The following is a 20,051-nucleotide window of genomic DNA, read 5'->3' as shown; positions in this document are numbered from 1 at the left end:
AACCTATGGTAACACCAACACCTGCAGGTTCCCCTTCAAGCCATTCTCCGCCCTGATTTTGAAATATATCACTGTTCCTTCAGTACAGCTGGGTTAAAGTCCTGGAATATCCTCCCTAAATGATATTGTGGGTATATCTACACTGCTGCAGTTCAAGAGGGCAGCTCACCATCACTTTCTCAAAGGCAAGTGGGGAATGGGTTCAATTCCAGTTTCCTACAACTGTCTGTGTGGAGTTTGCACATTCTCTGCATGTCTGCGTGGGTTTCCTCCCACAATTCAAAAAGGTGTGCAGATTAGGTGAACTGAACATGATAAATTGCCCATAGTGTTCAGGAATGTGTAGGTTAGGTGCATTAGTTAGGGGTAAATATAGGATAATAGTGTAGAGGTGGGTTACGCTTCGGAGGATCGGTGTGGCCTAGTTAGGCCAAATGGCCTGTTACCACACAGTAGGGATTCTATGACTCTAATGGGCAATAAATGATAGATCAGTCAGCAGAGTCCGCATGCCAAGGATAAATTTTTAAAAAAAAACTAAATAGGTTTTAGGCCAAATTTAATTGGGAGAGGCTTTTTGGACCTCTTGCTTCAAAAACATTTGCTCCAGAAGTAAAAATGTAGAATAATAATTAGAAAAGGCAATTGTTTCTGAAATTGCAAACTGAGTAAATGAGTGAATGGTCAGTTCTCCATATCCAAAATATATTTACAAAATTCATTTTATGCATTTAAGAGAAATTGTTATAACTTGGTTTTAAACACATTGCTTAACCATTCCGTTCTCAATAATCAATCTCGCTGCTTATGCTTAATTAAGAACAGCAGTTGCATTAAGATCATTGTTTGATAAAGAAGTTTAAATACATGTTGCTTGTAAAATAATTCATCATTTGGAAGGTTTTCAATAAGAAATGTGCACAGTTTCTGCAAGCCTCAATTCTTCTGTTTCTTTATTTTCTTCTTCCTTCTTTCTGTTGAATCATGACAAGATTGAGAAATCTCATTAGTCAAATATGGCACCTTCTTCATCTTCTTCTGTTTGTTCTGATCCTCTCTGCATTCCTGTTCATTGTGCATCTCTGATGACTCATTGACCATTGAGTACTGTTCAAATGGAATCTTTGATTTAACTTCTTCTAAAGGATAAACCTTCTGATCGAATGACACCAAAAGTTTTGCACTATTTTTTCTGGACAACTTTTTACTTTGGCAATTTTCCTTAACCAAGCTATCTTCAATCAGATCATTATTTATCTCCACACATTTGCCACTTTTGGCTTGCTTTGAGTCTATGGGCTGTTTGTCAAGATTGCAAACCCTGTTGGCATCTCCTCTGCTACATTTCTTTCTCTTCCTTTTTACTTCTTTAAATGAACTCATATCATCTCCTGCAAGGTCTTGAGTAGCACAAACTTGATGGACCTCATGCTTTGCTTTAGGTTTTTTCAGTTTTGCCATCCTATTGGCAAAGTACTCCTGCATTGTAAGAGAACTGGTCACAGTATTTATTTCAACTTTGAGCTCTGAGTCACCAGGAACTTCTGGGTCATTGTCAGGCGTGAAACAGGTGTCACTCTGAAATTTCAACACAAACATATAATCATTAAAACATACTTCTATGAATATCAATGAACAAATTATGAATATAAACCATAACTGCCACAAGATTTAATATGCTTAAAGCAATATTTAGGATACCTAAAGGTTCAACACCTCACATACAAAAATCACTTGCTCAAGAATCTGTTATTTATATTTAGTAAAATCAGTAATACACAAGTCTAGTGCATAAATATATAATATAAACAATAAATTCCATAAATATATATCTCAGATTTGGCACAGCATGTGCAGAGAGGAAAACTTAATGTCTTAGGTTACTGAACTTTTGCCAAAATCAGAAGATATCGATGTAATAAATTTTAAGTTCAGAATTAGTGGAGGAGGGAATAAAAGAAACAAACAGAAAAGTCTACGGTCAGATGGAAGGTTGGAGTGATCAAAATAATTAAAAGGAAGAATGGTTGCAAATTGAAAAAAAGAGATAGAATTCAGTCAAGAAATAAAGGCCAATGGGAACTGCAGAATAATTGCAATACAAAGTATGGAGAAATAATTATGATCTGAAACTAGTGAACTTAATATTGAGTCTACAAGGTTCTAAAGTATCAATGAGATGCTGTCAAGCTTTCTCTGAGCTTAACTGGAAGGACATAGGAGACTGAGAGCAGTCAGAGTGGAAAGGTACACAGAATTAATGTGGTAAATAACCTGAGTTCAGGGTCATACTTTGCAAGATGGTCAGAAACTAATTATCCAATCTATATTTGGTCTCCCAAATTTTCTAGAGTGACAGTGAGGTCTAACATTTTCCTCTAACACCAAAATTGAGAGAAGAACCTTTGCCACAACTGCTCATGTGCAACCAATGAATGTCTCCACATCCAGTCTAATGATGGAAGGAATGTTATTGATGAAGCAGCTGAACAGGAAGTGATGGCCTCATGGTATGATCACTAGATTATCAGATCAGTGACCCAAACAATGTTCCAGGTTTGAATCCCTCTACAGCAGATGGTGGAATTTAAATGAAATTAACAATATCTGGAATTAAGTGCCTAATAATGGCCATGAAATAATCGTTTGTTGGAAAAACCATTACTCTCTGGATAATTCAGGATGGACGACTGGTAAGGACAAAATCAAGTAGATTTTTGCTGCTTGTTGTTGTCTAACCACCTGTTGCTGGCCCTGTATGGCAGCTACAACTTTCAAGACTTAGTGAATTTGGTCAGCAGAGATATTGCAAGCTATAATCCAATTCTCATTGCCCTCTGTGCTTTTTCCAAGTGGTGGTCCACATGGAACAGTGATTAATCAGTTAAGGGAAACCAACAAACAGTATAATCAGGACCTTTTCTTTTCTGTGATTGGCCTCAATTAAGGCATCCCAACTCAGTATTGAGGACTCTGAGAACCATTTCCTTCTGACTATATAATGACTGTGTTGCCATCTCTGATGGGCTTGGTGGTGTCATAAGACATACCAGGAATGGTGAAGGAGCAATATGCAGTATCAGGTGTAAGGGATGAATCATTGAATAAGACGACTTCAGGTTTTGCTCAAATAGTCTGTGTGGCAGCTCTTGCAATTTTGGCAGAGTTTGCAGGGTTACAGGTTAAGAACGCAAATTTAAATATCACTTTGATTAGATTAGATTACTTACAGTGTGGAAACAGGCCCTTCGGCCCAACAAGTCCACACCAACCCTCCGAACAGCAACCCACCCAGACCCATTCCCCTATATTTACCCCTTCACCCAATACTACAGGCAATTTAGCATGGGCAATTTAGCATGGCCAATTCACCTCACTTGCACATCTTTGGACTGTGGGAGAAAACCCACGCAGACACGAGGAGAATGCGCAAACTCCACACAGACAATTGCCTGAGGCAGGAATTGAACCCAGGTCTCTGGTGCTATGAGGCAGTAGTGCTAACCACTGTGCCACTGTGCTACCCACTTTATGCGGAATAGAGAACAATGTTAAAATTCAAGCTCCTGGGGTGGGAGAAAAGATAGGCAAAGAGAAAAACATTAAATCACATCTTGCATCTCCAAACTATGCAAATTTTACTTGTCTTCTTTAGATCTACCAGCAAGTAAAGCCAACAAACAGTGGTTCCCAAAGTTGAGTAGCTCACAAGGGCATGGTGCACTGCATGATTGGAGGGGGTGGGGGGGGGGGGGGGGGGGGGGAAGAGAAGCAGTGGCACATGCATAAAAAAATGCTATTACCCTACAACAAGTAAATATAGCCACAAAAATACATTTGATCAGAGAATTTTGCTCTAGTTACCATGGCCACTCACAAAGAATAGGCCTCAGCTTTAAACACTTTGGTTTATCTTAACATTAAAAGATAACTAGGGTTAAGGTTTTAGATAGGATTCATTCCTAAAAAAAGGTAAGATCTAAACTTCAATTTTTCATTCAATTGTCAGAACATAATTTTAGATGAACACTAATCTGTATTAAAATATTGAGGGGATTATCAAACATCAAGATCAGGAGATTGAAATAAGTTATGCACAGTGATACGAGCGAATCAGGATATCAGGAATATCAGCAAAAACTGTACACAGTCTGAATTATTTTACTGAAGCAAACTGTTCAGTATTAGAAAAAACCACAAATTTCTGGGAGGGTAGGAACAGAAGCTGAAGCAGACACAAGCACGACTGAAGTCACAAGTCCTGAAAGTTTATAAAATATTCTTGTAAAGACAGAACGTTTGGCTCCAGGAAATATGTACAGTACTTCGGCTTCAACCATAAGTACAATGGAACCAATCTGGATGGATTCCAGACTTGCTGTCTGGTTTGGTAATAATATATCGAGTACGCATTCACCAAGTACACCTTCATCTCTTACTTTTGGATGAAAAATTCCACAGTAAGTAATTGTAATGAATCACCAAGTACATTTAACATGACTGAAGCTGACGGAAGATCCAAAAGAACATAAAGGGAGGAATTTTCCTTTGGCTTGCAAGTTGTGAACTTTTGTACTTCCTAAAGCTCAGTACTGATTTGAGTACGGGGGAGAATCTGGAGACATTTGGATGCTTACCTGGCCCTGGGTCAACTGAGGTACTTAAATGACTCACATGCCTGCTTTGAGTGTCCCATGTGCCAACCAGAAGTATTCCCCATCTTTCCCCAAGGTCATGCTCTCCTACTTTTAAACTTGCCTGACCACCTTCATTACTGGGTTGTCTAGCCAGTCAAAACCTGCCAATACCCCAAACTTAGCTCCATTCACTCCTCCTGTTCACAAACTGCCTGTAGGTCCAGCATGGCCATCACTCAAACCAGCTGGATTGGTTGGCAGGACTGCAAGGCAGTAGCTCAGTTAGATTAATTGAATTTTTGGAGGAAATAACAAGGAGGATTCATGAGGATCGTGCAGTAGACGTTTGCTACATGGATTTTGATAAGGTATCTGACAAGATCCCATGTTGCAGATGAGGACACGGGGAACATGGCAAACTGGATCCAATGCTGGCTCAGTGACAAGAAAAAGAGTAATCGTTAACAGTTTGTTTTCCATTTGCAAGAGCAGATTCCAGTGTGATTCACAGGGCTCAGTATTTTATTACTTGATGTTTGTGACATTTATTAATGATTTAGTCTTGAATGTGGAAGGCATATTTGGGAAATTTAAAGAATCCAGAAAAATGGTCTTATAGCTAAGTTTTGAAAAGGCTGCTGACTGCAATAATGTATCACTCAATTAGTTGACTGGACAGAAAAATGGCAAATAGAATTCAATCCAGAGTGCAAGATTATGCAGTTGGGGAGGATCCAACAAAAAAAGGGGAATTGGAAGGTACTGAGGGAGATAGCAGAAGTTAGAGACCTTTGAATGCATGTTCACAGGTCCCTGATGGTGGCATAACATGGACATAAAGTGGTAAAGACATAAGGATGCTTTACTTCACGATGCAAGGTATCAAATACAAATGCAGGAACCACAGAAGTCATTAGTTAAGCCACAGCTGGAGTTTCATGTACAATTCTGGTCACATTATAGGAAGGACATAATTCTATAGACTGGTGATTTAGAAGAATGTTGCTAGACTTGAAAATTTCACCCATGAGCAAAGCTAGGAGAGGGTTCTTTTCCTTAGAACAAGAGGAAGCTGAGGGGCAACTTAAGTGATGCGTGCAAAATGATGAGGAACTTGCAGAGAGGTAAATTATCAAGGGACACAGATTTAAGGTGATTGCTTTTTGTCACCCCAAAGGGTGTTGAATGTCAGAATTTGATTCCCAGTTTGATAGTTGTTGTTTTTGATAAATGCCCAATAAGAAATGATTGGAAGATGTAAGAGATATAATAAGATATGGTAATTTCCTAAAGTTTCAGTATTTATATATCTTAAAATATTTAATGTCGAAAACATTAAATCCTCTTACCTTTTCAGTCACCATGTCACATTTTTAAATGAATATAACCCAGTCAATTACCGTCCTAAAAGACCAACACTCAAACATCTGTAAATGAGATTTACCAGAATGCTGCCTGGACAGGAGGGCATGTCATATAAAGAAAAGTTGAGGAAGCTAGGGCTTTTCTCATTGAAGTGAAGAAGGATAAGAGGTGACTTGATCGAAATGAACAAGATGATGAGAGGCATAGATAATGAACAGTCAGACACTTTTTCCCAGGGCAGAAATGGCTATCACAAGGAGACATAACCTTAAGGTGATTGGAGAAATGTTTAGGGGAGATGGCAGAGAGTGGTGGGTGCATGGAATACACTGCCAGTAGTGGTAGTAGAGTCAGATACATTAAGATATTTAAGCAGCTCTTGGATAGGCACATGGATGATAGTAAAATGAAGGGTATTAGGATAGTTTGATCTTAAGAGTAGGATAAAATTTTGACAACATCAAGGGCCCAAAGGCCTGCACTGTTCTATGTTCAATGATAGATGTAATTAACATGATTACAATAACCTGACCACCTTCAACGAATAACCAGTTTATAAGCGGCCAGTTTGAATTTCTCCAGGACCATTATTAAAGCCTTGAACAGAATACAGAAATTCCAGGAAGTTGCCTGTAATATAGATTGCATTTGATAAACCAGCACTGTTCTATGTTCAATGATAGATGTAATTAACATGATTACAATAACCTGACCACCTTCAACGAATAACCAGTTTATAAGCGGCCAGTTTGAATTTCTCCAGGACCATTATTAAAGCCTTGAACAGAATACAGAAATTCCAGGAAGTTGCCTGTAATATAGATTGCATTTGATAAACCATGATACCAAAAGAACCCTGGAAAGATTGATAGATTGATTTTTTATGATTGGGGGGAGACACACAGGAGATGCTGCACAGGTTTAAGGCATAGCTGTCTTCCTCTTTGCTAATCAATTATTTTAACCTCAGGACATCGCCACAGGAGATTTTCGTACCATTTTATTCCCATTGTCATTTTCTTTTAATTTCTAAGAAATGGTTTAAATATCAGTGCCCTACTAAGCCAAGTCTTAATCAAATCCAGCTCTATAGCCAGAATGCATTGACCACATTTCCTTGCAAGTTCAACTTGTGTCCAGAAGCAAAGGCAGTAACTTGCCAAAATAATTACCTAACGACAGACCTATTTCTAAAGTAAACTCTTGCCTTTTCTGAACTTATAGACACAGACATATAAGCAGCATTATTTTTCTAAATATGCAAGGTTCATAGATGATATGCACACTTCAAATCTGATCTAGGCATATTACATGATTGTTTTCACTAAAAAAAAATCACAGAATTATAGAATCTCTGAGCATGGAAGCAGTCTATTCAGCCATGGAGTAGATAACAACCATCCGAAGAGCATCCAACCCAGATCCACCCCTGTAACCCTGCATTTCCCATCTCTAATCCACATAGCTTGTATATGCCTGGACACTAAGGGCAATTTAACATGGCAAATCCACCTAATCTGTACATCTTTGAATTGTAGGAGGAAGCCAGAGGACCAGGCAGAAACCCATGAAGACACAGAGAATGTGCAATCTCAACGCAGGTAGGCTGCAACCAAACTCAGGTCAATAAGATGTGAGGCAGCAATACTAATCTCAGAGTGCGAGTCACCATGCCATCCAGTGTTGTACTAACTTCCAACAGTAATAGAGCATTGCAAAGCCATGATGGTCAAAATAATGTTATTAAATTACTAATTTTGCGCAGCACTGCAGAAATGTTATGGCCAAGCTGTTCTTTATCAGTACTGTTCACATTATTCAACTGCAAACCGCTGCTTGAAAATAATTCAAGTTTATATCTTAAAGTAGAAAAGCTTGATTACGCGTAATGTGCTCTCAAAAAAAGCTAACTATCTTTTCAGGGATAAAGATCAGGAAAGGCTTTATAAGAATCAACTACTGGTGATTTGTTTACCACATCCCATAATAGTTGCATGATCCAGAAATGGAACAAAAGCCAAAAAAGCTCTTTAGCATTAGTTACACAACAGTAGTTGTTTTGATCTCTGATATAGTAACTCCAGTAGCATGCACCTGAATTTATGGGAATGCTGGGATTTACGCTCCACTAAGCACAGAGCTAGCAGGGCATGGAGACAGGTAGGGGACACCTCCCTCTAGTCAAACAAATTCCTGGCAGATGAATATGGAATATTTTAAGTTATCAGGGAACAGTTGAGAGTTTGTTTTAAACAAACAAAAGCGGGCCATGGAATATTGTGACTATTATAAATTAAGTTCACAATCATTAAATACTTAAACTATAATCTTCAAAGTTTCACTGCAACCATGGGGATCATTAATGTACGAATGTATTCTAGGCTATAATATTTTCAAAGCTCTGCTTCCTTAAACAACTTCAATCCAATACCTTTTTAATTATGCCTCTCTGAAGAAGTTGGGGTAAAATAATTTTTACATCATTATATAAATGGGTTGCTGCTGTCCTTGCTTTCCATAAACTATTTGATTAAGCACAGTTTGAAGCATCTTGTTTCATAGCTCTACAGACAATTAAAAACAACAATCTTGGTTCAAAGCAATAACCACATTCTGCATGGTTATTACATTCGCAAAACATTAAGAGGTTGAAATTGTTCAGAGCAAATAAAAAGTTCAGTTTTTTTCTACCACAATTAAAATAAATAGATTAAGAATAGTAAGCCAAAATATCAAACCTATATCTCATAGCTCAATCTGAACCTGAGACACAAAGAAGTCTGTCTTGGTCAACAGAGGGGTTTTAATGAACAGCTTAAAACTAAACTAGTAGTAACAGCACAGCAGTTCAGGCAGCATCCGAGGTGCAGTAAAATTGACGTTTTGGGCAAAAGCCTTTCATCAGGAATAAAGCTTTATTCCTGATGAAGGGCTTTTGCCTGAAACGTCGATTTTACTGCTCCTCAGATGCTGCCTGAACTGCTGTGCTCTTCCAGCACCACTAATCCAGAATCTGGTTTCCAGCATCTCCGGTCATTGTTTTTACCTAGTAGTAACAGCAGAATACAGAAGACTCTTCTACCAAGTGTGAAGTAGGAACAGAATTTCAGACATCAAAAGGAATACACCGCAGTCTGGGAGAGTATGACATTTTAAAGTCCCCCACCTGCAACTCTGAAGGCTTTGGGCTCAGGCTTGTTGCCTACTTTACAGGGAGCAATTGAGGTGTTGAATGGTCCACCCATTTTTAGACTTCCTATGGTTCTATTTGGCCAATTAATGGATTGGTACCCCAGCAACATTAATTACCTGTGCTGAAAGTGAGACAGGAGAAGGAGGGGAGGGAAGCAGAGCATGAGCTCAGAGCTGCCCAACACCAAAAGGAGACAACTCCCACAAGACCTCACACCCCTTCAAACTTCACCCCCGATCCTCTCAAAACTGATCCTTCACAGCCCCACTTTCCCCTGACTGGGTTAGCCAGCTAAGTTTTGTTGATTGCCCAGATTAACCTGAAGTCACATTCCCAAAATAATCTTGTGGTTCTGCTTCTGATCCAGCTGTGTGAAGGGCTTTTGCCCGAAACGTCGATTTTACTGCTCCTCTGATGCTGCCTGAACTGCTGTGCTTTTCCAGCACCTCTAATCCAGAATCCAGCTGTGTCAGCCTTACCTTACAGATGTGGCATACAATCAACTAGTCTGATTGGCTGCTAGCTTTATAGTCCCAACAGCATCAGTTTTGAGGAGTGACCATTGCTCGGAGAACAAAACTAGTGCCCAATGAGACCAGCTGGTACATCTCTTAAGACAGGCCTCCCTCCTCAGATAGAAGTAGTAGTCTCAATTATAGGCAATTGACACACATGGAATGTAAAACTGCTGTGATAAATAGGTAGTTCCCTGTCAATTCTTCAGGTGGCAGAGTGAGAAACCCTACCATCCAAAATACCTTCCTACTGGGAATGGCAGTTGCTGCAGAAGCAGGACAAGGCCATGGAGAGATCAACAAAAATGGTGTCTGCTGGTACTAGTGATCAGTGAAGATATGGTGATGATGTTTATAAAAGACCAAACACTCCCCACCTACCCACCCACAGCATGAGACTGGGTGTGAGACTCTTTCCTTTTCTCCAGGCTACTGTTTGCAATTTGGTCTACCTGTTCTTAGGAGGAGGGAATAAATTATTTTGTAAGTACAACATTGAGAGATTCAAAAAGAATCACAAAACAAGTATTCATTATTGTTTGAAATGTAAAGGCTAAATATTCTACAAGTACAAACAGGAGTTTCCTTTAAATAAATAATGCATTGACTAAGAAAGGTCCATGTTAAAATAATGAGCTTTAACCACCATAGTTACAGGGCTCTACTGGTCTTATTGTATTTAGAAGAGCAGGACAAAAAAAAACACCAAGAATCTCTTTGCTAATACAGTCTATGGCAATTTGTGATTTCCTACTTTCAGTCAAAAAAAACTGTTGTGTTTCAATTTATCAGTAAACTTGGACAAACAAGATCAAGCTATTAAGTCATACAATTCAAAATCATTAATGTAAATAGTATAAAGTCGAACCCAAAAGCAGATCCCTGTGGAACACCATGTTACAATCAGCGAATAAACCCATTATTCTTGTACTGTCTTCTAGCTCTCATCAAATCACCAACACTTCCATTTCGTATTAGGTATGCTAATGTTTACTAGTAATGTTTTGAGCTGAAGATCAATGTATATCTTCTGCAAGTTCACACACACAGAATCCATAGACAATCCCCCTATACACTAATTACTGCTAAAAATTCAACTAACGCAGTCAGATACCGTTAACCTTCAAACATCTCTGGAATCAGATGATAACTGTCCAAGTGCTCAGCCACGACCTCAAACATTCCTGCAATTTCCTCACAGCTGATCCGATAATGAAGATGTACATAATTACTTGGTGTCTCCTTTCTCCTTAGATAATGGAGTGGCATTTCTATTTTCAAATTCAAATGCACAACTGCTGGAATCTGGGTAACTTTAAAATATTACATTTCCTCACTAACTTATTCGAATACTCTGCAAATCTTCAAATTCTAAAGTTTTGGCTTTAACTTAAGCCCCAGTCATTTTCTCCATTACCATTTTAAAGAGAACTGATATTAAATCTGTTGAGTTCCATTACTGATGTATTTTTTTTTTAAGTCTTCTGTACTGCTATCATTTTGCCTCTTACTTTGCTATGAAGATGGATACATTTTAATAAGCATTACATTGCCTTATTCATTATATCACATTGAAGTTATATAGGACATTTGTGAGGCCCCTTCTGCTGTACAATGTCCAGCTCTAGTTGCCCAGCTACAGGAAGGATATTATTAAGCTGGAGAGGGGTCAGATGAGAATTACCGGGTATGGAAGGTTTGAGTTATATAAAAAAAGGCTAAATAGTCTGGGACTTTTTTCACAGGAGCGTTGGTGGTTGAGCAGCAACTTGAAAGGTAGTTTATAACATAATGTGGGATATAGAAAGAGTTAGTGGCAGTTGTACTTTCCCTAGCGTGGGAGATTTCAAGACTGGGGCGGGGGGGGGGGGTATATTTTAAGGTGGGTGAGAACGAGAGCGCGAGATGTAAACAAAAAAGGCTTTTTTTGAAAAAAAGACGGAAGGTGGTTTGTGTTTGTGGAATGAACTTCCAGAGGACGTGGTGGATGTGGGAACACTTATAACATTTAAAAGACATTGGGTGAAGTACATGAATAGGAAAGATTTGGAGGGATATGGGCTAGCAACAGGCAGGTAGGATGAGTTTAGTTTGGGATTATGGTCAGCATGACTAACTAGACCGAAGGATCAGTTTCCATGCTGTATAGCTCTATGGCCCTTGCCTGCATCCACCTCTAACAGAGCTGCATTCGTTTTTCATCACACACTTACCCAAACTGGAAATTTCAAAAAGGATAGTCACTAATGATCTGAGGAAGTTAGACAGGTATCATGGCGAAGTGAACCTCAGAAAGAAAAAAAATTGGCCAGTGAAACCAAGTCATGTTCTTGTTGTCATTTTAAGGAATCATCAGGATCAAACGCAATCAAAAAAAAGGTACACAAACATCCTTAAAAAAAGGCAACTGAATTGGCTTAAATTTCAAGTATTTAAAAATTCATCCTAAAAAGGATGGCAATAAGCTGATTAAGGTCATCACACTAAAAAGTGATGACTTTGAAGTTGAGGAGGCTCTTACCTGACAAATTTACTACAAGTAAAGGAGAAAATTATAGATTTCCTTGACAGCATATGTGTAACATTTCACAGATTCCAGCAAAGCTTTTGATTGCACTTCAGCAATCAGTCTGGATGATAGTAAAAAGGTAGATTAGGAAGCAGATGTTTGAACTGGATAAAAAGTGACTACAGAAAGCAAAAGGATGCTTACGAATGGAACTGCTGTGAAAGATCAAGCTGCAATTTGCATGTTGCCACTACTTTCTATAATGAACATGAACTTTACAGAAATGGGGTCATCATTATATTGTGATACATTAAATTTGGCCAAAGATATGACCAGAGATTGGGAACAGACCCAGTCACTATTTCCGTCATTTAGCACTGATCTAATTTAGCACCAATCTAATTAGGTTTGTACTTAAGATGAATTTTGTACCATTTTATCATGCTTGTATAATTTGAATTTTGTCTTAAAAATTGTTAACTTTGTTTGGAATATTAGTTATGAATTCACATTGGACATTAGTGGTTTCTTCCAGGTGCTCCGGTTTCCTCCCACAATCCAAAGATGTGCAGGTCTGGTGAAGTGGCCATGCTAAATTGTCCATAGCATTAGGTGCATTGTCAGAGGTAAATATAGGGTAGGACAAGGAGTCTAGGTGGGTTACTCTTTGGAGGGTCAGTGTGGACTTGTTGGGGCGAAGGGCCTGTTCCCATACTGTCGGAATCTAATCTAATCTAATTAGTTATTTAGAAAGGGCTAGAAAGTGAGCTACATGTTCATATCTTATTGGAGAGTGACAAGACTCTGGTTTCATATTAGTGATGACCAGAAGAAAAGACCCATGAAAATCATGATCTGTAATTAATTTGAGATTTCTCATTTAGATCAGGTTTTTCTGGATTATACATTTTAAGAAAAGCTATGGAAGAAGGTGAAAAATGATTGACAAGGATGACAGCAGAACTGAGAGATTTTACACATCTGGAGTGATTGACAAGCTGAGACCTTAAGACGACTGAAGTGACTTGGTACAGGTCTTTAAAATGATAAAAGAATTTGAAATGATTGGGGTAGAAAAGTGGTTTCCACTGTGGAAGAGAAAGTCTACAGTATAAGAAAAAAAAAGCATACGAAGACACAAATAATCCCAACAGGGATTTCCACAGAAATGTTCTTTATCCAGAGAATGGTTAGAAAGTGAAGTTTGCCACCACAAGTAACAGGTGATTTGAGTAGTAGAGCTATATTTAAGGGGAGGCAAAATAAACATATGATGCATAAAGGAATACGTTGAAGGGGTTAAGTGAACAAAAGGAATATGCTGTTTGGATTAAGTGCAGTGGAGAAAGGGCTCTGAAAAACAAACATCAGCATGGAACAGTTGGGCTGAATTGGACTTCTTTCACTGGAGCATGGGAGGTTGAGAGGCAACCTTATAGTAATTTATCAAATAAAGAGGGGTATAGATTGAGTTAATAGTAGTTGTACTTTACGTAATTTTAGTTGGTTTGAAGTGAAGGCTAAATATCTTCAACAGCAACAGAAAGCAGGTTTTTGATTGTAACTTCCTTTCCTTTCAAAGCCACAGATATTGGTTTAAATGTGTCAAATAGTATTTATTGAAATATTTAAATTGGCGAACCAAAAACTCCAACAGACAACATATCCAGATAATAACAACATTTCCTTTGTCGTCACAAGCCAACCTATGTGGTGACAAATAAGACGAACTGCTAAAATCTATGTTGTATGTAGAAGGAAGCTTTATTTGCTAGTTAAAAAAAGGAAATTAAAATCACTGGCTATCATTACCAACATATTCTTCCTGTGCTTTCATCCTTCAAAAACTGCTGATTCCAAATATTTCTTGCAAGAGTTTGACATATTATGCTCGAAACAGAAGACATCCATCTCACATGTATACAAGATAATGAGTGGAATAGATAGAGTAAATCGCTAGATAGAACATAGAACATAGAACATAGAAGGATACAGCGCAGTACAGGCCCTTCGGCCCTCGATGTTGCGCCGACCGAGTCCTACCTAACCTATACTAGCCCAATAACTTCCAAATGCCTATCCAATGCCCGCTTAAATGAACATAAAGGAGGAGAGTTCACCACTGATACGGGCAGGGCATTCCATGAACTCACAACCCGCTGTGTGAAGAATCTACCCCTAACATCTGTCCTATACCTACCACCCCTTAATTTAAAGCTATGTCCCCTAGTAACACCTGACTCCATTAGCGGTAAAAGGTTCTTAGTATCTACCCTATCTAAACCCCTAATCATCTTATACACTTCTATCAGATCTCCCCTAAACCTTCTCTTCTCCAATGAGAACAGCCCCAAGTGCCTCAGCCTTTCCTCATAAGATTTTCCTACCATTCCAGGCAACATCCTGGTAAACCTCCTCTGCACTCGTTCTAAAGCTTCCACATCCTTCCTATAGTATGGCGACCAAAACTGCACACAATACTCCAGATGAGGCCTCACCAGAGTCTTATACAACTGCAACATGACCTCAGGACTCCGGAACTCAATTCCTCTGCCAATAAAGCCCAGTACACCATATGCCTTCCTCACAGCACTATTTACCTGGGTGGCAACTTTCAGAGATCTGTGTACATAGACACCAAGATCCCTCTGCTCATCCACACTACCAAGTAGCCTACCATTAGCCCAGTAATCCATCATCTTGTTATTCCTACCAAAGTGAACGACTTCGCACTTAGCTACATTGAATTCCATTTGCCACATTTCCGCCCAGCTCTGCAACTTATCTATATCCCGCTGTAACCTACCACTTCCTTCCTCACTATCCACAACTCCACCGACTTTCGTGTCATACTTTTCCCCAGGGCAGGATGGACTGGTCCGAGGAGTCATAGTTTGAAGATATTAAGAGGAAGGTATAAAGAAGACGTCAGAGATAGGTTCTTTACGCAGAGAGTTGTGAATGCATGGAATGCGTTGCCAGCGGTGGTGGTGGAAGCAGAGTCATTAGGGACATTTAAGCGACTGCTGGACATACACATGGACAGCAGTGAGTTGAAGTGTGTGTAGGTTTAAGTTATTATATTTTACATAAGGATTAAACCTTGGCACAACATTGTGGGCCAAAGGGCCTGTTTTGTGCTGTACTTTTCTATGTTCTATTTCTTGTTGCTGTTTTACTCCTGTAATATCAGTTACCAAATAGCTCACACTATCAACAGAAACAAATGCAATCACCAGGCTCCATCAAATAAAACTAAATACAAGACCACATGACATTATTTGAAATTGCACATTTCCATACTTCACAAATATCTGCAGGCAAGGAGTGATGAGATGATTTGTAAACCACATAAGGGCTAAACATATGAAACAATCCAAAGTAACAACTAAAAATGTAATCATAATCAAAACAACCAGGTGTGGTTTATTTTAAACAATTCTATATTTTACCATCTCATCCATGCTGCAAATAATCATTGAAGTGCCTATTTCATAACACTACTTTTATAAATTAAAAATTAACATTGCAGTACAGGATTCTGAGGAATGCAGCAAAAACAGAAAAATACAACCACCAGAACACGATAATGTTCGAAACCATAATGTACACACCTTGCTCAGGGGCAACAAGAGGTAGGCTGAGGAGAAGACAAGACATTTGAAATTCACATGAAATGAATACTAAATTAAATTTCACACTGGAAACAAGATTTTTCCCAAGATTCAAATCCTCTAAACCAAATTGTTAATTTGAATAGGATTAAACTTGCTTTCAATCTAGGAACAGTAGCAAGATACCCCACATTTGACTGAAGTTCTGTTTTCAGTAGTGGACTTCAACTGTTATTCTAGATTGCACCTGCTTTCTCTGGCCCAAAAAGCAATAATTCCCACTCCGGAACTAGTTTGCACAGTTTCTATTCCACATGGGTGATTACTGAATGCCATCTTCCCTGGTCCTCCTAGCATTTCTCAAGTCCACACCAGTATAGTACAGCAGGACCAACTACAATGAAATTCATGTGGCTGCAGCAACCCTCCTGTTTGCTAGATTTCCATAAAGAAAGTCTCCATTTATCTTCAGAACAGCCTGAGTTTACTACTACTTCCCCATTCTGAATGTCTTGACAAACCAATAGGGAGAGAAAATGCAAGCGTGCTTTAAATTTAAAAAAAAGCACATCACCCCTCAGTCTTTTCATCAATGGTCAGGAGCTGCTAGTTTCATACAATATAATGTTTCAATTTACTGCTCAATTACAATTTTGAGACTTCAGTATTTGCTGCTTTCTGTACCTGCCCTTGGAAATTGCTGGTGTACCAGGTTGAAAAAGGTTGTTGGTCTGATGTTCTGCAATTTACTTGTTTTGAAGTTTGTGAAAAATCAATAGGCAAGACATTTTGCTAGAATGCCTGGCCTGTTTGCAAAAAGGGTTTTCTGCTGCAGGTTAATTAAAGGGAAATTTTACCTATGTGCCAGAAAAAGTATATTAAGCTGTTAAGACAGAGTTTGGATGAGTCTTTCTCTCATCCCACTACCCTCCAGGCACAACATAATTATAAACGCATCACCCATTTACTGATGAAGCCAGATATATACTTTATTTAATTTTGGTTGAGAATAAACAAGGTCCATCAACCAAGCTTTTTCTAAATAAACATTGATTTGTAATAGAACCAGACCTTTTGACAAGGATGCAAAGCTATTTAGCAGAGTTCGATACATGCAAGTATAAATATTTATCCTTCTAAATAACCTACACAATTAAAGAAATACCTTTCTCTGCAAAATTAATTTTGGAAGAAGTTGAACATTAATGGTTAGTTCTTGAAAAAAAAAGGAAAGGGTGTGAAATGTTCAAGTGGCTTGCAGTTGGCATTATAGTACACGGACTAGTTCCACTAAAAACAGGCAGTTGTCACTGGAACTTTTGAAAATTCAGAAACTTTCCATAAGTAAAGTTAGATTTGTGTTTCAGATATCACACAGACTCTCTTGAAGGGCTTCCTAAAAGGCAGAAAAGAAGCTAGAAAGCTTCTCTCGCGCATGCTCTCTCGACAGACTGAAATTTTTACCACCACCACAATCGGGACAGCTGTTGTAGCCATAAGCCCAGATATGTGGCATCCAGCAAATCCAGCAGCTATCAATCTTAGTGAAAATTACATTCTTAAAGCTAAGTATTTTTAATTTAAAAATGCTTACTGTCATTTTAATCATTTTACCTTAAAAGAAAATCAGTTCAGGCACCTAACATTCCCTCTGAGCTACACAGCCAAAGGATCCACTCATGCCAGTCAGGGGGCTGACAATGCCCCAGCATTGATTTCATATTTGCAAGTCACTGCCATGCATGGAGGTCCATGCAGGAGAAAACAAACTAGAAGGAACATAGCAGGTATCTTGGTCTTTTGAAAAGAACCACTATCCACAATCCTTTAAACATTGACCCCCAAATATAAAAAAAGCACTGTCATAAAGTGCATCCAGAAAATCTCGCTAACAGCGAGGCACAGTGGCTCAGTGGTTAGCACTGCTACCTCACAGCTCCAGGGTCCCAGGTTCGATTCCAGCCTCGGGTGACTGTGTGGTGAGTTTGCACGTTCTCCCAGTGTCTGCATGGGTTTCCTCTGGGTAACCTGGTTCCCTCCCACATTCCAAAGATGTGCAGGTCAGGTGAATTGGCCATGCTAAATTGAACATAGTTGTTAGGTGCATTAGTCAAAGGGGGGTGGATTATTCTTCAGAGGGTCGGTGTGGACTTGTTGGGCCAAAAGGCCTGTTTCAACACTGTAGGGAATCTAATCTAATCTTCAACATCATCCCTAAGACAGGCAGAAACTTGCACAGGATCGCTCTGTATAGTACAGATAGCAAATGCAACGGATTGTCAACAGGTCCTGGTGAACAGGAAACGCAATGTGGTGATTAGATCTTCTGAGCACGCAAGTTCTTGGGCAATGATAAATAAAGCTATAATCAGTAATTGGTAGTCAAAATATAAAAGGACCAAATTATTCGAAAAGAAATATCTTTACCAAGAGTGGTGAGAATGGTGATTAGTATAAGTACATTTAAGGGTAAGCTAGATAAGTAAATATGGAAAAAAAGAGAGATAAAATAACTTTGACAAGGTATAATTCAAGAAGGTTCATGTGCAAGACAAATACCAGCATAACCTAGTTGGACTGCACAGCCAGGTACTGTGATGCAACATTTTCATTCTTTGTAAAGCAATTTGACACTAGGGTAGTAACTTAGTTGCCAGTTATCCCAGTGGTATAACCTCAATACCAATTAATGCACAGCATTGAGCTGTTTTGTATACAACCTCCAACATGAATAGACTTCTGGGAAATGAACAGGTCCATGAAAGTTGGCATTCTGGAGAAATAGTGCACTATAACAGACAGAACAGCACCATATTTTTCAATAGCTAAACTCAACAACCTGTAACATAAAATTTAGAATCAATCATTCACATGCTGATTATTGCAGAATACCAACCGAAATATGATCGCCAGTCACAAGTCCATAATTCACATTACCCATCAGAGTTGAAAATATTATTCCTAGAATAACAGGTCAAAAAAAAAAGCACTGAAGCAATAAAAGCAATGGGTCAAACAGCTCACACATAACATGAAATAAACAAGATGCATATTTTAGGTGTGTATAACTCTGTGTAGTTTGATGATCTAGGCTCACATTATGAACACTAAATATCTTATGAATGATAATGGTTCTCAACTGCAAGAACTGCTGCAGGAAAGCCTGAAATAAGAGACTGCTCTCAGCACAGATCCTGTCTTTGATGACCAGGTGGACTTTCCACAGAGTTAAAGTGGCCTGTTAGAAATAGCTGTTAAACAAAAAAAGATTTACAAGGATGTTACCAAAGGTTGAAGGTTTGTGCTATAGGGAGAAGCTGGTTGGATGGTTTTCAACCCCTAGAGCATTAGAGGTGGAAGAGTGATCTTAGAGATTTATACAATCATGAGGGTCATGGGTAGGGTGAATAGCCAAAGTCTTTTCCCAAGGATAAAGGAGTCCAAAACTGGATTTTGGTTCAAGATGACGGGGGAAGATTTAAAAAGGTTGAGGGATAACACTTTCATGCAGAGTGGTATATGTATAGAATAAGCTACCAGAGGAAGTGGAGGAGACAGGTACACAATTACGATGGTTAAAAAGCATCTGGAGGGATGGGTTTACAAATAAGGGTTTAAGAGGGATATGGGTCAAATAGTCTCCCAGAAAGATGTTGTGAAACTTGAAAGGTTCAGAAAAGATTTACAAAGACATTACCAGGATTGGAGGGTTTGAGCTACAGGGAGAGGCTGAATAGGCTAGGACTATTTTCCCTGGAGTGTCAGAGGCTGAGGGGTGACCTTCTAGAGTTTTATAAAATCATGAGGGGCATGAATAGGGAGAACAAACAAGACCTTTTCCACTTTTATGGCAGTCCAAAAACAGAGGGCATAAGTTTAGGTGAGGGGGAAAGATTTAAAAAGGGACCCAAGGTGAAACACTTTCATGCAGAGGATGGGTGCATGTATGGAATGAGCTACCAGAGGAAGTGATGGAAAGTGATACAACTACAACATTTAAAAGACCTCTGAATGGGTACATAATTAAGAAGGATTTGAGGAGGATATGGGCTAAATGCTCGCAAATGGGACTAGATTAACTTAGGATGTAAAGTTGGCATAGACGAGCTGGACCAAAGGTTCTGTTTCCACAATGCACATCACTATGACCCTATAAATGGGACTAAGTCAGATTGAGACGTCTGATTGGCACAGATGAGTTGGACCGAAGGGTGTGTT

The 20,051-nt window shown here is 38.9% G+C and overlaps 1 protein-coding gene across 1 annotated transcript in view; it reads right to left on the bottom strand.

Annotated features, from left to right (window-relative positions):
• Positions 1-667: 667 nt before the first annotated feature.
• Positions 668-20,051, bottom strand: part of pinx1 (PIN2 (TERF1) interacting telomerase inhibitor 1) — a 91,006-nt gene continuing 71,622 nt past the window's right edge. Inside the window, exon 7 of the mRNA XM_060821270.1 lies at positions 668-1,578. Within this exon, the coding sequence (XP_060677253.1) occupies positions 937-1,578 (642 nt within the window). The 3' untranslated portion in view covers positions 668-936. The remainder of the gene's footprint in view (positions 1,579-20,051) is intronic.

This window comes from Hemiscyllium ocellatum, chromosome 3 (genome assembly GCF_020745735.1).
Source record: "Hemiscyllium ocellatum isolate sHemOce1 chromosome 3, sHemOce1.pat.X.cur, whole genome shotgun sequence".
NCBI classification, from domain to species: Eukaryota; Metazoa; Chordata; class Chondrichthyes; order Orectolobiformes; family Hemiscylliidae; genus Hemiscyllium; species Hemiscyllium ocellatum.
This window is presented reverse-complemented; position numbering and strand designations above follow the sequence as displayed.